This window comes from Squalius cephalus (assembly GCF_949319135.1).
Source record: "Squalius cephalus genome assembly, chromosome: 8".
In the NCBI taxonomy this organism is placed as follows: domain Eukaryota; kingdom Metazoa; phylum Chordata; class Actinopteri; order Cypriniformes; family Leuciscidae; genus Squalius; species Squalius cephalus.
In genome coordinates this window covers 47156131-47178342 of record NC_137129.1, presented here as the reverse complement: position 1 = coordinate 47178342, position 22212 = coordinate 47156131, and the positions used below count along the sequence as shown (strand labels likewise).

The 22212-nt window shown below is 46.7% G+C and overlaps 1 protein-coding gene across 1 annotated transcript in view; it reads left to right on the top strand.

The window, feature by feature from the left end:
• Window positions 1-20258, top strand: part of col14a1b (collagen, type XIV, alpha 1b) — a 101898-nt gene extending 81640 nt beyond the window's left edge. The window contains 11 exon segments of the mRNA XM_079879393.1: window positions 7-102; window positions 8801-8854; window positions 8988-9041; window positions 9125-9178; window positions 9753-9824; window positions 9896-9931; window positions 10422-10488; window positions 10561-10749; window positions 11172-11249; window positions 15436-15591; window positions 19635-20258. Of these exon segments, the coding sequence (XP_079735519.1) occupies window positions 7-102; window positions 8801-8854; window positions 8988-9041; window positions 9125-9178; window positions 9753-9824; window positions 9896-9931; window positions 10422-10488; window positions 10561-10749; window positions 11172-11249; window positions 15436-15591; window positions 19635-19885 (1107 nt within the window). The 3' untranslated portion in view covers window positions 19886-20258.
• The last annotated feature ends 1954 nt before the right edge of the window (window positions 20259-22212 follow it).

The following is a 22212-nucleotide window of genomic DNA, read 5'->3' as shown; positions in this document are numbered from 1 at the left end:
TTGCAGGGTCCGGTTGGTCCGGTCGGGGACGCTGGTGTTCCAGGAGCTCAGGGGCCTCCCGGTCCTCCGGGGCCCAGCGGACGCTCCATCAGAGGCCCCCCGGTAAAATACACACACACACACACTGACTGCACACACACACTGAACACTCACTGCACACACACACTGAACACGCACTGAACACTCACTAAACACTCACACTGAACACTCACTGAACACTCACACTGACTGCACACACACACTGAACACGCACTGAACACTCACTAAACACACACACTGAACACTCACTGAACACTCACACTGACTGCACACACACACTGAACACGCACTGAACACTCACTAAACACACACACTGAACACTCACTGAACACTCACACTGACTGCACACACACACTGAACACGCACTGAACACTCACTAAACACACACACTGAACACTCACTAAACACACACACTCACTGCACACACACTGACTGCACACACACATTGAACACTCACTGCACACACACACTGAACACGCACTGAACACTCACTAAACACACACACTGAACACTCACTGAACACTCACACTGACTGCACACACACACTGAACACGCACTGAACACTCACTAAACACACACACTGAACACTCACTGAACACTCACACTGACTGCACACACACACTGAACACGCACTGAACACTCACTAAACACACACACTGAACACTCACTAAACACACACACTCACTGCACACACACTGACTGCACACACACATTGAACACTCACTGCACACACACACTGAACACGCACTGAACACTCACTAAACACACACACTGAACACACACACTGAACACTCACTGAACACACACACTGACTGCACACACACACTGACTGCACACACACACTGAACACTCACTGCACACACACACTGAACACACACTGAACACACACTGAACACTCACTGAACACACACTGAACACTCACTGAACACACACTGACTGCACACACACACTGACTGCACACACACACTGACTGCACACACACACTGAACACTCACTGCACACACACACTGACTGCACACACACACTGAACACTCACTGCACACACACACTGACTGCACACACACACTGACTGCACACACACTGAACACTCACTGAACACACACACTGAACACTCACTGAACACACACTGAACACGCACACTGACTGCACACACACACTGACTGCACACACACACTGAACACTCACTGCACACACACACTGACTGCACACACACACTGAACACTCACTGCACACACACACTGACTGCACACACACACTGACTGCACACACACTGAACACTCACTGCACACACACACTGACTGCACACACACACTGACTGCACACACACACTGACTGCACACACACACTGAACACTCACTGCACACACACACTGACTGCACACACACACTGAACACTCACTGCACACACACACTGACTGCACACACACACTGACTGCACACACACACTGAACACACATTGAACACTCACTGCACACTCACACTGAACACACACTGCACACACTGAACACTCACTGAACACACACACTGAACACTCACTGAACACACACACTGAACACTCACTGCACACACACACTGAACACACACACTGAACACTCACTGAACACACACACTGACTGCACACACACACTGACTGCACACACACACTGAACACTCACTGCACACACACACTGACTGCACACACACACTGACTGCACACACACACTGAACACACATTGAACACTCACTGCACACTCACACTGAACACACACTGCACACACTGAACACTCACTAAACACACACACTGAACACTCACTGAACACTCACACTGACTGCACACACACACTGAACACGCACTGAACACTCACTAAACACACACACTGAACACTCACTGAACACACACACTCACTGCACACACACTGACTGCACACACACATTGAACACTCACTGCACACACACACTGAACACGCACTGAACACTCACTAAACACACACACTGAACACACACACTGAACACTCACTGAACACACACACTGACTGCACACACACACTGACTGCACACACACACTGAACACTCACTGCACACACACACTGACTGCACACACACACTGAACACTCACTGCACACACACACTGACTGCACACACACACTGACTGCACACACACTGAACACTCACTGAACACACACACTGAACACTCACTGAACACACACTGAACACGCACACTGAACACACACACTGACTGCACACACACACTGACTGCACACACACACTGAACACTCACTGCACACACACACTGACTGCACACACACACTGACTGCACACACACACTGAACACACACTGCACACTCACACTGAACACACACTGCACACACTGAACACTCACTGAACACACACACTGAACACTCACTGAACACACACACTGAACACTCACTGCACACACACACTGAACACACACTGAACACACACACTGAACACTCACTGCACACACACTGAACACACACACTGAACACTCACTGCACACACACACTGACTGCACACACACACTGAACACTCACTGCACACACACACTGAACACTCACTGAACACACACTGAACACACACACTGAACACTCACTGCACACACACACTGAACACACACTGAACACTCACTGAACACACACTGAACACACACACTGACTGCACACACACACACTGAACACACACTGAACACACACTGAACACTCACTGAACACACACTGAACACACACTGAACACACACTGAACACACACTGAACACTCACACTCACTGCACACACACACTGAACACACACTGAACACACACACTGAACACTCACTGCACACACACTGAACACACACACTGAACACTCACTGCACACACACACTGACTGCACACACACACTGAACACTCACTGCACACACACACTGAACACTCACTGAACACACACTGAACACACACACTGAACACTCACTGCACACACACACTGAACACACACTGAACACTCACTGAACACACACTGAACACACACACTGACTGCACACACACACACTGAACACACACTGAACACACACTGAACACTCACTGAACACACACTGAACACTCACTGAACACACACTGAACACTCACTGAACACACACTGAACACACACACTGACTGCACACACACACACTGAACACACACTGAACACACACTGAACACTCACTGAACACTCACTGAACACACACTGAACACACACTGAACACACACTGAACACACACTGAACACACACACTGACTGCACACACACACTGAACACACACTGAACACACACTGAACACACACTAAACACTCACTGAACACACACACTGACTGCACACACACACTGAACACACACTGAACACACACTGAACACTCACTGCACACACACTGAACACACACTGCACACACACACTGAACACTCACTGAACACACACTGAACACTCACTGAACACACACTGAACACACACTGAACACTCACTGAACACACACTGAACACTCACTGAACACACACTGAACACTCACTGAACACTCACTGAACACACACTGAACACACACTGAACACACACTAAACACTCACTGAACACACACACTGACTGCACACACACACTGAACACACACTGAACACACACTGAACACTCACTGCACACACACTGAACACACACTGCACACACACACTGAACACTCACTGAACACACACTGAACACTCACTGAACACACACACTGAACACTCACTGAACACACACTGAACACTCACTGAACACTCACTGAACACACACTGAACACTCACTGAACACACACTGAACACTCACTAAACACTCACTGAACACACACTGAACACACACTGAACACTCACTGAACACACACTGAACACTCACTGAACACACACTGAACACACACTGAACACTCACTGAACACACACTGAACACACACACTGACTGCACACACACACTGAACACACACTGAACACACACTGAACACTCACTGAACACACACTGAACACACACTGAACACACACACTGACTGCACACACACACACACTGAACACACACTGAACACACACTGAACACACACTGAACACTCACTGAACACACACTGAACACACACTGAACACACACTGAACACTCACTGAACACACACACACTGAACACACACTGAACACACACACTGACTGCACACACACACTGAACACACACTGAACACACACTGAAAACTCACTGAACACACACTGAACACACACTGAACACACACTGAACACACTGAACACTCAACTGAACACACACTGAACACTCACTGAACACACACTGAACACTCACTGAACACACACTGAACACACACTGAACACTCACTGAACACACACTGAACACTCACTGAACACTCACTGAACACACACTGAACACTCACTGAACACACACTGAACACACACACTGACTGCACACACACACTGAACACACACTGAACACACACTGAACACACACTGAACACTCACTGAACACACACTGAACACACACTGAACACACACTGAACACTCACTGAACACACACACACTGAACACACACTGAACACACACACTGACTGCACACACACACTGAACACACACTGAACACACACTGAACACTCACTGAACACACACTGAACACACACTGAACACACACTGAACACACACTGAACACACACACTGAACACACACTGAACACTCACTGAACACACACACTGAACACTCACTGAACACACACTGAACACACACTGAACACACACTGAACACACACACTGACTGCACACACACACTGAACACACACTGAACACACACTGAACACACACTGAACACTCACTGAACACACACTGAACACACACTGAACACACACTGAACACTCACTGAACACACACACACTGAACACACACTGAACACACACACTGACTGCACACACACACTGAACACACACTGAACACACACTGAACACTCACTGAACACACACTGAACACACACTGAACACACACTGAACACACACACTGAACACACACTGAACACTCACTGAACACACACACTGAACACTCACTGAACACACTGAACACACACTGCACACAGACACTGAACACGCACTGAACACACACACTGAACACTCACTGAACACACACTGAACACTCACTGCACACACACACTGAACACGCACTGAACACACACTGAACACTCACTGCACACACACACTGAACACGCACTGAACACACACTGAACACTCACTGCACACAGACACTGAACACGCACTGAACACACACACTGAACACTCACTGAACACACACTGAACACTCACTGCACACACACACTGAACACGCACTGAACACACACACTGAACACACACACTGAACACTCACTGCACACACACACTGAACACGCACTGAACACACACACTGAACACTCACTGAACACACACTGAACACTCACTGCACACACACACTGAACACGCACTGAACACACACACTGAACACACACACTGAACACTCACTGCACACACACACACTGAACACGCACTGAACACACACACTGAACACACACACTGAACACTCACTGCACACACGCACTGAACACGCACTGAACACACACTGAACACGCACTGAACACACACACTGAACACACACACTGAACACTCACTGCACACACACACTGAACACGCACTGAACACACACACTGAACACACACACTGAACACTCACTGCACACACACACTGAACACGCACTGAACACACACACTGAACACACACACTGAACACTCACTGCACACACGCACTGAACACGCACTGAACACACACTGAACACACACTGAACACTCACTGAACACACACACTGAACACACAATGCCTCTGCGTGAGCAATATATCTTTATAATCATTTTAGTGTCTACTTTTAAATTATCTAATTCAAAACAAAAAACAAATATTCTCTGTTTATGTAATCTGAATGAGAAGAGAGAGATGTCAGCTCATTACAGCTCATTATCTGCTAATGTGAACACGCCCACGGAGAGCGCGCGCTATTCAAACGCAAATGATCTGAAGCGATCCATGCTAACGTGTGAACGCCCACATCAACCCGATAAAACACATCAGGTTTAATCAGACTCGTGCACTTAGCGTCGTCTTGCGACTCTGTGAGGAATAATACTATCGTAATATTAATCCTGGGAAATGAACCTCAGAAGTGCTGGTTTAGTTCGAGGAGCAAGGGATCCAGCTGAGGACTGTGAATAGTAAGTTCCTTATTCTTAAGTGCTTTGTTCTAATCGCGATATGCAATAGTGTCTGTAAACCACAAAAAGACTGTTTAAATATGAATCGCGTGTCTGTGTGTGAATGAATGAACGGCACAAATGCGCGCTGTTGTTTACAGGCACTTACATTAGTAAACATGTTATTTTTACATGAACACATCTACTAGTTTAGCTTTTACCAAACTATATTGCTATACTGAGATGAGCAAATATGTTGAAATAAAATGTCTTTGTTTAAGCAGCGTATTAAACTGCAAATTAACATTTATATACCCTAATATATCATAAAACTATATGTTACAGACGAAAAATGAAAGACAACATTTCGTTGACTAGTTTTGGATAGATTATAAAGTTTTTACTGTAAAATAGACTACTGCCACATTAAATAAGCATTTGTTCGCCAATTTCTGCTCATATGTTATATATATATGTATATATATGTATATATATATGTATATATATATAGTATGTTTTGTCAAAAAGAAAGTCATCAACTAAGATGTTATTATAGAGTTTGTTCCAATATTCAAACTAATTAATCCTTAACTTTGAAATACGTATGATAAAATGTATACTTTTTACAAAGAAAGATTACACTTGAAATATTGTTAAAATTGTAATTGTTGTTGATTTACACGTGAAAACCTTTTAATAAACTAGCAAAAAATATATTTACAAGGTAGATGGAAACAGAATCTTAATAGGTCAATATAAGCCTTCTCATTAAATTATTTATTGTTTTTTATTAGTGACACATTTGGGGAGAGGATATATTCCAAAACTTTCTGAAAATACAGTATGAGAATTAACCTCATATAGTTACTAGGAATGTTTACCATGGATATTATGCAATTTGCATGCATACAAAAGTTGTGGAAAAAGACAAAAATGTCAAGATGTTTCCAACTCTAACTTTGAACCAGTTCTGTAGAATGGCCCATTTAGCCTATGTGAACAGGATTTGTTTCCAAAATATAATTGTGTGCTAAAAATGTGCTTTTGACTTTAATTTATATGTGGGTTATATATATATATATTTCTTTTGTCCTCACATTATTTCTAGTAGTTCCCTCTCAGTGACACATCTGAATGAAAGGCTCATTATGCAGCTCATTATGCGGCTCATTATCATCTCAGGTGTGAATCACATCATTATTCATGATTATTCCCCCACGCATATTGCCTTTCCATACAAAAAGTGACTTACAAAGTTTAAATCAATGTATTGTTTTTATGTGAACGATTAGGCAGGATGATTTTCAGATCATTTTGAAGCAAAAACTCTAGGCGACAACATCCATTATTCAGAAGTCTTGTGGACACATATTTAGTATGTGTTTTGTGGCCTTATTTCAGGAACTTTAATTTTTTGTTTTTTCAATAACCATGCATAAACATTATTCTCTCAAAAATACAAACATGTACATACATGTTGCTCACATATTATGGTAGCCCTGTTTGTGATGAATAGAGTGTAATGACACTTTTGCCATTAATATGTTTATAAGCAACTGAAAAAAGTACAAATGTCAGGGCATGTCAGAACATCTCAAGGACCCCCAAAACACCCCAGACCCCAGAGGGTTAAACTGTGGTAAATCCTGAATGCTTAGAGCGACAGACTGAATTTTGATCTCTTCAAAGACGACACTTGGCAGATTATTGCTGAAGTGAAAAGAATTTTACGTTTGAATAATGTGCAAAAATACTATTTTCAAATTTTATATGAAATATATATATTCATAATCACGTTTTACTCTAAAACTGCAAGAAAATCAAAACCATAAATCTAAACAAGTTGTGCTCCAAATTTGAGGTTGATATCTCAGTAACTGATCTTTCAGTGAGATGTTGTTCGGCTGCAGTACCAAACGCTTCCACTAGAGGAAATTCTCACATTCATTTCCATATTAAGAACAATTCTACAAAATCTGAATCAAACATTACCGTAGAGCGCCACTAGATTTTGTTGACATTTCATGCCAACTTTAAATATCAAAGAAATAGATCATACCAGAGTGCATTTGATTCATTAATCTATTCGTTTTAAAATTCACTGAACATTCAATCAGCAGCAAATAAATATCAGTAACAAAATAAATGTGTTTTTTTTTATATTCAAAATAACGTCAGTATTGTGTGTTCAGAAGGCCTGATATATGTGTTCAGTGTGTGTGTGTGTGTGTGCGCGTTCAGAAGGCCTGATATATGATGAGGTGTGTGTGTGTGTGTGTTCAGAAGGCCTGATATATGTGTTCAGTGTGTGTGTGTGTGTGCGCGTTCAGAATGCCTGATATATGATGGTGTGTGTGTGTGTGTGTTCAGAAGGCCTGATATATGATGGTGTGTGTGTGTGTGTGTGTGTGTGTGTGTGTGTTCAGAAGGCCTGATATATGATGGTGTGTGTGTGTGTGTGTGTGTTCAGAAGGCCTGATATATGATGGTGTGTGTGTGTGTGTGTTCAGAAGGCCTGATATATGATGGTGTGTGTGTGTGTGTGTGTGTTCAGGGCGCTGCAGGCGAGACGGGACAGAAGGGAGACGCCGGTCCTCAAGGCCTGCAGGTAAACCACACACTCCTCACATCACTTGCGCGTGTGTGTGTGTCGATGTGCTGACCTCGTGTGTGTGTGTGTGTGTGTGTGTGTGTGTGTGTGTGTCCCGCTGCGCTGACCTCATGTGTGTGTGTTCCTGCAGGGTGTTCCTGGTTCTCCGGGCTCTCCGGGACGTGAAGGGCCTCCAGGATCCCGGGTAACTGTCCGTCACCTGTGTGTGTGTGTGTGTGTGTGTGTGTGTGTGTGTGTGTGTGATCATGTGTGTTTCGTCCTCCGCAGGGTCTGCCGGGTCCAGACGGTCCTCAGGGACGAGTGGGAGCGCCGGGAAATATAGTGAGTTCATGAACATGTTTAACAGCAGGGGCGTGATGTGTGTGTTAGTGTGACTGAATACACACATGCGCTGTGTGTTTGAGAGTGAAGCGCAGCAGTGTGTTCATTTACACACGTGCAGATCATGGTCAAGGGTTTCAGTGTCAGTTACTGAATCATTTACTGTGTGTGTGTGTGTGTGTGTGTGTGTGTGTGTGTGTGTGTTGTTCTGAAGCTCTGGATCATGATCTGCACGTGTGTAAATTAACACACTCCTGCTCTTCACTCTCAAACACACACTTTACTTGCTGGAACTAAATAAATGGTTTAATGTTTGAAAATGGAGAAATTAAGATGTTGTACCATAAAATAAGTATTATACTATTTTATTTATTTAAATATGATTATGTTATATTTACTTTTTATTGCCTTTTATCCATATGTATGTCTGCACTGGAAACTCGTGTGTATAGACATTAAATCTCATTCTGAATTCTGAAAAGTTATATCACTATAGTTATATTACAATATACAGTATTTACTGTTTTGTATTTTTATTTAATAATCAATGTGTGTGTGTGTGTGGTTATAACAGGGAGGTCCAGGAGGTCCTGGGGCCCCGGGAGAAAACGGCCCTCCAGGACCTAGAGGAGACCAGGGCCCCCCGGTACGTCACACACACGCGTGCACATGATATGGGCGATCGAGGCGATGTTAAACCCTCTCTCTCTGTTTCAGGGACTCGCAGGACCCAAAGGAGAGAAGGGTGAGAGGGTAAGTGATGAACATCTGTGTGTGTGTGTGTGTGTGTGTGTGTGTGTGTGTGTGTGTGTGTGTGTGTGTGAAACGTTCTCTCTTCTGTGTGTGTGTGGTGTGTGTGTGTGTGTGTGTGTGTGTGTGTGTGTGTGTGAAACGTTCTCTCTCCTGTGTGTGTGTGTGTGTGTGTGTGTGTGTGTGTGTGTGTGTGTGTGTGTGTGTGTGTGTGAAACGTTCTCTCTCCTGTGTGTGTGTGTGTGTGTGTGTGTGTGTGTGTGTGTGTGTGAAACGTTCTCTCTTCTGTGTGGTGTGTGTGTGTGTGTGTGTGTGTGTGTGAAACGTTCTCTCTCCTGTGTGTGTGTGTGTGTGTGTGTGAAACGTTCTCTCTCCTGTGTGTGTGTGTGTGTGTGTGTGAAACGTTCTCTCTCCTCTGTGTGTGTGTGTGTGTGTGTGTGTGTGTGTGTGTGTGTGTGTGTGAAACGTTCTCTCTCCTGTGTGTGTGTAACAGGGTGAAGTCCAGTCCACATCTTCTGTCCAGGCCATAGCGAGACAAGTGTGTGAGCAACTGATACAGAGTGAGTCCGCTTCATGAGCAGTGCATGCTGGGATTGAGTGAGTGTGTGTGACATCACTCTCTCTGGGTCCAGGTCACATGGCGCGCTACAACTCGATCCTGAACCACGTTCCCAGCCAGCCGGTGTCGATCCGCACGGTCCCCGGGCCCCCAGGGGAGCCGGGCCGGCAGGGGTCTACAGGACCTCAGGGAGAGCAAGGCCCGCCTGGGAGACCCGGATTCCCCGGCAGCAACGGAGAGAACGGCCAGCCGGGAGCCAGAGGTGGAAGTTCACACTCACTCAGACATTATTGTGTCATTTTCTGCAGTTACAGACGCAATCAAGTTATTTCTACAGTGCAGATCGTTTCACAGCAGCTTCACAGTGATAAACAGGAGAATAACAGAATCAATGATGAAACTTCATCAGATATGAGACGAACTCAGATTCTGCTGTAAAGCATCTACAGAAGATCATAGAGAGATTACTCAGATCAACTTCTGTTCTCGGCTGATAGTGTCACTGCAGCGAAATCTACAATATTACTGAATATTGAGTGTCTTTTAAAGACTGAGATGAGAGTAAATCACATTCACACCTGTTGATCGTGTTTCAGCAGAGATGATGAGGGACACTGAAACTGTCTGTGCATGTGTGTGTGTGTGTGTGTGTGTGTGTGTGTTTGTGTGTGTTTTCATCATCAGGCCTTGCGGGTGAGAAGGGAGAGAGAGGGAATCCAGGTGTGGGTGTGCAGGGGCCGAGAGGAGCTACAGGACCTCCAGGTAAACCTCACACACACACACACACAGACACACACAGACACACACACACACACACACACACACACACATACACACACACACTCACTCACTCACTCACTCACTCACACACACACACTCTTAGCTGTCCATCGTGAACGATGATGACGCTTGCTCGAGGGATGGAGGGGGGATGGAGACGGGGGGATTGGGGGGAATTGGGGGGGGGGTTCAGCAACCTTGCCGCTGATGCCACTTCCCGTGGGCGTCGAGTCCGATCCTTGAGCCGCACACTCGACCGCAGATGGAGCAGGGGGAACCAGAGACCAGGGGGGTACCAGCCGCCCATTGGTGTCTCTTGAGTCGCTTCTTGGTTTGTCGGCCTTGGTTGGTTTGGTGTATTTGAGAGACTGTAGAGCACAGGTGACCTGCCAGGCTGATCTGTCGAGTGCCAGAGATTCGAGCTGTGTGAGGGGGATATTCGCATGCTTCAGGAGGTCCCTGGTGTAGTCCTTAAAACGCCGCTTTTGCCCTCCAGCGGAGCGTTTTGCACCCATTAGTTGACTGTAGAGGACTTGGCGGGGCAGGCGGTGTTCAGGCATGCGTATGGTGTGCCCTATCCAACGCAGATGTTTTTTGGCCACAGCTGCTTCCATACAGATTGAGTCAGTGTTACTGAGGATGACTGTATGGGGGATTCGATCTTTCCAGGACATGCTGAGGATCTTCTGTAGGCAGCGGATATGGAAGACCTCTAGGTTGATGATGTGCTGGCAGTATGGGGTCCATGACTCTGCCCCATAAAGCAGAGTGGAGAGACATACCGCGTTGTAAACAGCGACCTTAGTACTGACCTTGAGGTTATGGTTTTCAAAAACCCTGCTGCGTAGGCGTCCAAAAGAGGATGAGGCTTTATTTATCCGGGTGTGTATTTCTGTGTCAAGGGAGCAGCATGAGGACAAAGTGGAGGCGAGGTAGGTGAAGTGGTCCACAGTTTTAAGACAAACACCATTTATATGAAAACTGGGGGGTGTGGGGGCGAGGGTAGTGAGATAGGACATGACCTTGGTTTTTTGAGTGTTAACCTGTAGGCCAAAAGATTGTTACAGAATGAATATTGTGTTAAGGGCGTGCTGCATAGAGTCCGGGCTGTGGGCTAAGACTGCACACTCATCAGCATATTGATGCTCACAGATTCGGCAGGTCTTTGTCTTTGTGCGGGCCTGGAGCCGACAGATGTTGAAAAGGCTTCCATCAAGTCGGTATTCCACATGGACACCGTCTTCATGTCCCATGACACGATGGAAGAGGCAGGTGATGGCAGAGAGGAAGATGTTAAAGAGCATCGGAGCCAAGACACAGCCTTGCTTCACCCCAACGTTTACCTCGAAGGACTCTGACTGGAGTTCTCCCGTGAGCACTCTGGCTTGCATCCCATCATGCAGCTGCTGTAGGATGCTGAGAAACTTGGGTGGTACTCCAATTTTGGAGAGGTGTTTCCAGAGCAGCTCACGGTTGATGGTGTCAAAAGCTTTGCTGAGGTCAATGAAGGCTACGTAAAGGTCTTTGTGATGTTTTCAGCTCTTCTCCAGCAGCTGCCTCAAAACATAAACCATGTCTACCGTGGATCTGGACTTCTGGAAGCCACACTGCGTTTCCGGAAGCACAGCTTCCGAGATGTGCTCAACCAGTCTGCTGAGCATGATCTTAGCCAGAACTTTCCCTGCGATGGAAAGGAGAGATATCCTGCGGCTGTTTCTACAGACTGCCCTGTCTCCTTTCTGCTTGTAGATGACCACGATGTTAGCATCCTTCCAGTCCTGTGGGAGGGTCCCGTGTTCCCAGATGTTTTGGATAAGGAGGTGCAGACAACGCATGAGGGTGTATCCTCCGTGTTTGAAAACCTCTGCAGGGATTCCATCGGGTCCAACGCTTTTGTTGTTCTGCAATAGCTTGCCAGAGTTCTGAGTAAAGTGGAGGAGTGTCCAGGTGCATGGTTGGTGGCAGGTCTGGCAGAATATCCAGGATATGTGGATCAACAGGGTTGGTGTGGTTGAAGAGACTCTCAAAATGATTTACCCAATGGGCAAGAATCTCATGGCGGTCCTTGAAGAGCGTGGACCCGTCAGCTGATCGGACTGGGGCAATCGCCCGCTTCCTGGGGCTGTACAATGCTTTTATGGCATCGTAAAAACCTTGAGTGTTATTGCAGTCGGCCAGATTCTGGATTTCATGCGCCTTTTGGACCCACCAGGTGTTCTCCATAGTCCGAAGGGCTCGCTGGGTTTCTGCTTTTGCAGCAGTGAAGGTGGTTATATGGGTGGGAGATCCAGGGAAGGACAGGAGATCTTTGTGGGCTTCATGCTTGTTTTTTAAAAGTGACTGTATCTCTGAGTTACAGTCAAACCAGTCCTGGTGATGTTTCCTTGATTAGCCAAGCGCCTCTGAGGCTGCGTTATGAATAGCCTGGCACAGAGCTGGCCAGTCAGCTGATTCCTCCGGGATCATGTTGAGGTTTTCAGCAAGGAGTCATCGGAGGTTGTCTTTGGTGGTGAGGCTGTTCAGCGCTGTACAGTTTAGTTTCTTGTTTGGGGCTGTCCTCGGGCCACGGGGTTGAATGCTCATGCCGGGGTTTTCTGTAGGATGGCATCAAGAGCTCTGTAGAAATCCACTTTGATGTTGTGCTCGGCATCAAGAGTTGGAGCGTATGCACTGATGAGAGTGGTGAAGCGTTCCTTTGCCAGGGGAATGCCTTTCAGCCTTTCATTGATGCCTATAGGGGATTCCGGAATGTGCTGCAGCAGTTTAGACTTCACAGCAAAGCCAACTCCATGATTACGACGAATGCCTTCGGGGACCCCCTTCCAGAAGAAGGTGAACCCAGCACCAACCTCTGTCAAGGAGTCCTCCCCATGTAGTCTGGTCTCGCTGAGAGCTGCAATGTCGATTTTATATCTTGCAAGCTCCAGGGCCACCAGTGCTGTCTGCGGTGGGGCCTGTCAGGAGTTTCGGCCAGGTCCAGCAGTGTGCGAACATTCCACGAAGCAATGCTTAGCTTATTTTTCACTTTGATTTTTCGACCGCGATGGGGGATGCTCAGACGGTTGCGGCTTACCGTCCGGAGTGTGGGGAGCAGACAATTTTTGGACCACCTTTTCCAGGTCCTTCCCCATCACAGGGGTGAGCAGTGTGGGGCTGCTCAGTCGCAGTGGAAGCTGCCGAAAAGACACGCTGCTCCATCCCGCAGTCCTAGCGACCATCACTCCATTGCCGCCTATGTGCATGGCTTGGCTAGACACTCCCAGCCACATCCTTGGCCTGTGCCCACCACCATTCCACATCGCCACAGGACTTTTTAGGGGGTTGGGGGGGGGGGGCAAAAAGCTTGCGCATTGGTTAGGATTAAGGTGAGGGTGTGGGTGCGCAGACCTCACTCCCACCATCTTCACTCCTGCCAGATGGAACTCCAGTGGCATGAGAGAACCCGTGACGACCTTCGACTGGCAGGAAGTTGCAGGGGGCTGCTGGTGGTCCGGTCAGTTGGACTCTGCCTGTGCCTGTCCCCAGGTGCAGATTTGTCTTTGGGGTTTACTCCCCTTAAGAGTAACTTTAAGGGTTTACTCTTCGGGGTTTGCCTTCTTCCAGCTTCCCAGCCGTTGTGGTGGTTCTCACTCCACCATCAGCTTAGCCTGGAGCCGCAAGGGACCAGTTTCCATGTGTGCCACGAGGAGGCGTGTACAAGATCTTGGCAGTGGAGAGGCTATGTACTGGCAGAGGATGCTTACACACTTGGCTCCTCTTTTCGCCCCTGAAAAACAAGAGGCTATCCGGTGGCAGTAGCTGAAAGCAGAGAGTGGCAAGCAGAACAATACCTACAAGCACTACTACTCCAACACTGCTGTGCTGCTCATGAACAATAATGCACGACCATTCAAAAATATGACTGGGTTTCTAACAATACAAAGCTTAATGCAAATGGGTGGAGCAATATATATGGCAGGAAAGATAGAAGATAGAGTTTAAAAACAAAGCTATATGGAGCTACAGCGTAATTCACTCAGGCGGACAGAAAACCGCTGTGAAACAGTGAAAACAGTACAATAAGACTTCCAGACTAATGTGTGTGTTTAAGGGCAACTTATTTGACTGCCACATTACTGGATTGAATATGAAACAGGAAGTTGAAGAGTCTGTTTCCTGTTGTCCACAGGACCCCCTGGTGAAGGCCGGACAGGAAGTACTGGTCCCTCTGGTCGTCCCGGTAACCCTGGGAGCCCTGGCAGACCCGGAACACCAGGACCTGTGGGACCCCCGGGCCCAGCCGGATACTGCGACCAGAACGCCTGCCTCGGGTACAATGTGGGAGGTGAGTGTGAGAGTGTGTGTGTGAGAGAGTGTGTGTGTGTATGTGTGTGTGTGTGTGAGTGAGTGAGTGAGTGAGTGAGTGAGTGTGTGTGAGTGAGTGTGTGTGTGTGTACTGACCGTCACTGCTTCATAAGGATTCTGTGGTGGTGCATGTGATCATTTTGCACGTGTTGCATGAGACAAATATAAATTCTCTCTGGCTGTTCAGAATGGAATATTAACACACTGCATTCATTCATATGCTTGCTAGATCAATAAACCTGAGATATGGCTCAGTGCTTTTATTAAATATGAACATGCGCTGAGTGTGTGTGTTCATTCAGACGCTAGCTGCTCATGAGCTGTTTCAGCGCCTCCATTTGCAAGAGTTTGAGTCGCTTTAACAAACATCTTCACAAGCTCAAGAGAAGCTTTAAAGGGGTCATATATACAAGTTGATTGTACTGAAATGTGTGTTGGCAGTGCCTGTACACAACCATCATAAAATGATAAAAATCCATCCAGGGTTTTTTTTTTTATCTCCTTATATGTTTTCCCCTGTCTCAAATCAAGACATTCGGATGCCCCTCCTACGATTGTTGATTGACAGCAGCGTTTCAACACAGACCCGCCCTCGCTCGTGAGCGAGCTGTCAATCATATTCCGCGCGGACTAGCGCGTCATTGTTGATACTGGAGCACTGTCTATGAGCAGAATGGCGTCTAAGCGATTGTGGTGTTCTGCTCTTGGGTGTAATGAGGAACACAGCATCATTTTGTTGTTCCTAAATCCGAACCACTGAAGACGCAGTGGCTGAGTTTGTTTTCGAAGGGAATATTCCCCACGATCAACGTCAATGCTTTCATGTTTGCGCGAATCATTTCACACACCAGACTGCTTTACACACGAGGGTCAGTATAAAGCTGGTTTTGCTAAGAAGCTGCTCCTGAAAAAAGGATCGGTACCAACTATTCGTGTTCCTGCTGCACCTCCAGAAGAAGAAGTGAGTGTAACGCTTTATTAACCTTTATAATAATCTTTATATTAATCTTTGCAAATCGCTTGCACGCTTCACGATGAATGTGGCTATTTTTACACTCAGGGTACATTACGGCATGTTTTCTATGTACGACGTTCTCAATATAATTCATAATCCCACGTTTATAATGAACACCGCGTTATGGTTATTGTGTTATTGTGTTAGAAACGGTGTACGCACAGAACAGAGGGGCGGGGTGAGCAAAGCTCATTATCATTTAAAGACACATGCACTGAAACGGCGTGCTGAAAACAGAGCTGATTTTGACCAGGTAAAATGAGTGTTTTCTTACAATACTAATGAGAATTTTTAATTAAAGTATATTACAAACTTTTAATTTAGACCCTAAAGAATCATATTAGCTTGTACAAAAATGGCATGATATGACCCCTTTAAGGCCTTCAGTTTTCTGAGGAAAACAACTGCCATAATTGTAATCGCAATTTTTAGCAGAGAATTTCTCCAATTTATGCATCTTTACTGCATTGTGTTCTCTTCAGTGTGAAGCAGCATGTAGAAGAGTAGAGTCCTTCATTTTCACATTTAATCTGGCCAGTCAATCAAACTCTGTAGAGAGAAGTTGGTTGTGTTCATCATGTACCCTAACTACTGCAGTAACTCTATTCAGTGCAAACAGAGGAATCTTAGTGTCTCACACTAACACACTATCACACTAACACACAATCTCACTAACACACTAACACTAACACACTAACATACTATCACTAACACACTATCACTAACACACTATCACACTAACACACAATCTCACTAACACTATCACTAACACACTAACACACTATCACACTAACACACTATCACTAACACACTAACATACTATCACTATCACACTAACACACTATCACTAACACACTAACATACTATCACTAACACACTAACACACTATCACACTAACACAGGCTGAGCATCTGACGGATGAGCAGTGAGTGTCTGTGGGGGCGGTGGCAGGAATGTGGCCTGGCAACCAATGAGAGTCATGTATACATGTGGGGGTGGGTCAGGGGTGTGGTCTGGCAACCAATGAGAAGTGATGTATCACCCACAAAAATCGCATCATTCTGTCACCGTTCCCTCAGGAGGTTCAGGCTAGAGTCGCGATGCTTCGAGGTTTTGCGCTGAAATATTTCATTGGCGTCTTGAGAACAAACTCAATTCTCATCAATTATCTTAAATTTAGCCTTCGTGCTTCAAACTCTCTGTTAACACAGACATTCTCACATTTCGCTTTTGAATGAATTGATGATATTTTTGGGTGAACTCACTCTTTAACTAAATGGTTCTCAACTGGTTTTGTAGCATGTAAATGTCGTTGGTTTGATGTTTTCAGCGGATAATAATTCATCCTTACGGTAATGTAATGTCATCCGAGTCGTGTTTTCTGTCCATGCTGTGACTAGAGGTCTGCACTGAACCCGACCCAAACATTACAGTCATATCTTAATCCCGAACCCGAGGGTGTTTCTCACAGTGAATACCTTTTTTTCCCCAATATGCTGTATTTTATGATTGCTTGCAACGATAATTAAACAAACACATGTACAACCAGCGTTTCCCCTCAGCACACCAGACGCACGGACTTACCAGTGAAGCCTAGCTGTGGTTGAACGGGTTAAACAGTCACTAATATGAACTCAAATATTTAACGTCAACACAAAGTTTGCACAACTATTGACACTCCTATTGTAGGAGTGAGGAAGAGCATCGAGAGCTGAGGTTTCAGCGTCCTCTGACTGAAGTGTTGTGACTGGTTTACTGCGCGACAGCACATGCGCAAAACATTTCAGTACAAATGATATATATAATGCTAAAATAAAAATGATAAATAATTATATATAATTGTATATATTAAACTGCGCATGTGCATTCTCTTACTCAACACACGCTAACTATACGTATGTTCAGTGCATCCGGAACACAGCGCTTCACTTATTCCACATTTTGTTGTGTTACAGCATTATTCCAAAATAGATTAAATTAATTATTTTCCTCAAAATTCTACAAACAATACCCCATAATGACAACGTGTAAGATGTTTGTTTGAAATCTTTGCAAATTTATTAAAAATAAAAACCAGATCACATGTACATCAGTATTCACAGCCTTCGCCATGAGCTCGAGTTCCTCTGGTTTCCTCTGATCATCCTGGAGATGCTCCTGCTCCTGCACTGGAGTCACCTGCGGGAACTGACTGGACATGATGTGGAATCACACACACATGCACACACACACACACACACACACGGACACACACACACCTGTCTATATAAGGCTGTAACATAAGAAAAAGTGAAGCGCTGTGAATACTTTCCGGATGCACTGTATAGCCTATATAGATATTCTTAGTTACCAACCCGTCGATAAAGTTTTCCATGACCCGTCGGGGTCGGGGTTGGTTCGGATCGGGTCAGGGTCGGGCTCAAGTCGGGGTCGGTCTCGGTTCGGGGTCGGGCTCAGGTCGAGGTTGATTCGGGTCAGGATCGGGTCGGGCTTGGGTCGGGGTCGGGCTCGGGTCGGGCTCAAGTCGGGGTCGGGCTCGGTTCGGTTTGGGGTCGGGCTCGAGTCGAGGTTGATTCGGGTCAGGATCGGGTCAGGGTTGGGTCGGGCTCGGGTCGGGGTCAGTTCGCGGCCGGTTCGGGGTCGGATTGGGTCGGGCTCGGGTTGGGCTCAAGTCGGGGTCGGGCTCGGTTCTGGGTCGGTTCGGGGTCGGATTGGGTCAGGTCGGGCTCGAGTCAGGTCGGGTCGATTCGGGTCGGGCTCGGGTTGGGACGGGTCAGGTCAGGTCGGGCTTGGGTCAAGTCGGGGGCAGTTCAGATCGGGTCGGGTCGGGTCGGGTAGCAGACCTCTAGTTGTGGCGGGTGAGTGTGTGATTGGACACACAAACTTAGATCGGTGTGTTTATTCTTCTGCATGATTAACTGCATGTCATTGATGTTGGTGGATCGGCTGAGAGCCGCTGCTTCAGTAATGTGTGTGTGTGTGTGTGTGTGCGTGTGTGTGCGGGTCAGAACCGGGCTTTGATGACCTCACTGACACCGATGTCCCTGTAGTTCAGCCGTATGGACCTGAGGCCGAGGAGGACAGCGACCCGTACGGCAGCTACGGCTCCGACTACCAGCCCAACTACCCCCCGCCCCGCCCCGTCCACCCCGATGACCCCCGACCCCTGGAGGAGGAGGAGCTGCGCTCGCCCGGCGTCCAGCGGCACACTCGCCACACCCGCACACACCGGCCCAGGACACACGAGCAGCGCACGTAACCGGCGCACAGGAAACGCATCACCGGCACAGAGGACAGGAAGTGTGTCGAGTCAGCCTGAGTTCTGCAGCGCTTTAAAGCAGATCCACAGTCATAAACAGGAGAATAATGATGCAGACTTCATCAAGTTCATGTAATTTACTCGTCTAGTAATACCGCATGATTCCGGTTATTTGTTTGTAATGTTCACTTGTGACAAACTCAACAATGTAAATAATCAGCAGACGCTCCCGACACTTCCCCGGCTTCATCCTTCCCGACACTTCTCCGGCTTATTAATGTCCTTCCCGACACTTCTCCGGCTTATTAACATCCCTCCTGACACTTCTCCGGCTTCATCCTTCCCTCCCGACACTTCTCCGGCTTCATCCCTCCCTCCGGCTTCATCCCTCCCTCCCGACACTTCTCCGGCTTCATCCTTCCCTCCCGACACTTCTCCGGCTTCATCCCTCCCTCCGGCTTCATCCCTCCCTCCCGACACTTCTCCGGCTTCATCCTTCCCTCCCGACACTTCTCCGGCTTCATCCCTCCCTCCCGACACTTCTCCGGCTTCATCCTTCCCTCCCGACACTTCTCCGGCTTCATCCCTCCCTCCGGCTTCATCCCTCCCTCCCGACACTTCTCCGGCTTCATCCCTCCCTCCCGACACTTCTCCGGCTTCATCCTTCCCTCCCGACACTTCTCCGGCTTCATCCTTCCCTCCCGACACTTCTCCGGCTTCATCCTTCCCTCCCGACACTTCTCCGGCTTCATCCCTCCCTCCCGACACTTCTCCGGCTTCATCCTTCCCTCCCGACACTTTTCCGGCTTCATCCTTCCCTCCCGACACTTTTCCGGCTTCATCCCTCCCTCCGGCTTCATCCCTCCCTCCCGACACTTCTCCGGCTTCATCCCTCCCTCCCGACACTTCTCCGGCTTCATCCCTCCCGACCGACACTTCTCCGGCTTCATCCTTCCCTCCCGACACTTCTCCGGCTTCATCCCTCCCTCCCGACACTTCTCCGGCTTCATCCTTCCCTCCCGACACTTTTCCGGCTTCATCCTTCCCTCCCGACACTTTTCCGGCTTCATCCCTCCCTCCGGCTTCATCCCTCCCTCCCGACACTTCTCCGGCTTCATCCCTCCCGACCGACACTTCTCCGGCTTCATCCTTCCCTCCCGACACTTTTCCGGCTTCATCCTTCCCTCCCGACACTTTTCCGGCTTCATCCCTCCCTCCGGCTTCATCCCTCCCTCCCGACACTTCTCCGGCTTCATCCCTCCCTCCCGACACTTCTCCGGCTTCATCCCTCCCAACCGACACTTCTCCGGCTTCATCCCTCCCGACCGACACTTCTCTGGCTTCATCCTTCCCTCACGGGGCAAAATGACCCGAACCCCTACAATTATACGCTATTATTATTATTATTATTTCAGAAAGCTTATTTTATTTCATTTTGATGATATTTTTTATATTTTTTTAATGCAATTTTTTGGAGATTTTTGTGTTATTTTTTATTTTGTTTACCTTTAAATTACTAGATTTGATCAATAAATAAATGGTAATTTAAGCACATTCCTCACATTCTTTCAACTCAAAAATTCAAAATAACTCACAATTTCATGCATGACCCTTGTAACTCAGCTCTAAATATCTTACGTTGAGTGTCTTTGCCGACCTCCTGTGGAAAAATAATAATATAAGATGATACTTCATGGCTCTAGATGAGCTTATATCTCTATATGGAGTAAACGAGCTGTTCCTCTGGGTCCTAAAGTCAGTTCTCTTCAGTGTGCACTCAGATACACATTATTAGACATTACACAGTAATTCTTTGGTAAAGTTTTAGAGTTTTTAGGTTTGTCTATGTGAAATGAAGTATTCCTCGCATTCCATTCATTCCTCAGGGGGTCAAACTGAGCCGTGAGGGAAGGATTTGTTACATCTTAAAATTTCAACCACAAAACTCCTCAAATCCATAAATTTTTTGTGTATTCGTGGTTCAAGTCCGACAAAAGTCGTGTGTTCTTGGACCCTCTGATGAACACTCAATTTTTTTTTTTCAATTTAAAAATGAATTTCGGGTCAAAATGACCCGAGGGAAGGATGAGGGTCAAGTGCTATTTTATGCTATTTTAAATATTGTAATATTGTTTTGGCGTCTCCTACAATAGTTTTACAGGCATTCAAGGTCAAAAACACTGATGTCCTCATAATCTCCACTGCAGCATCAGCTCTTCTCTCTCAGTGCCTGAAACGCCTTGATCTCTCTAAGCCCCGCCTCTCTGAGAGCTGCTCTGCTCTGATTGGTCAGAAAGCAAACGCTCATTATCATATCTGAATCTCAG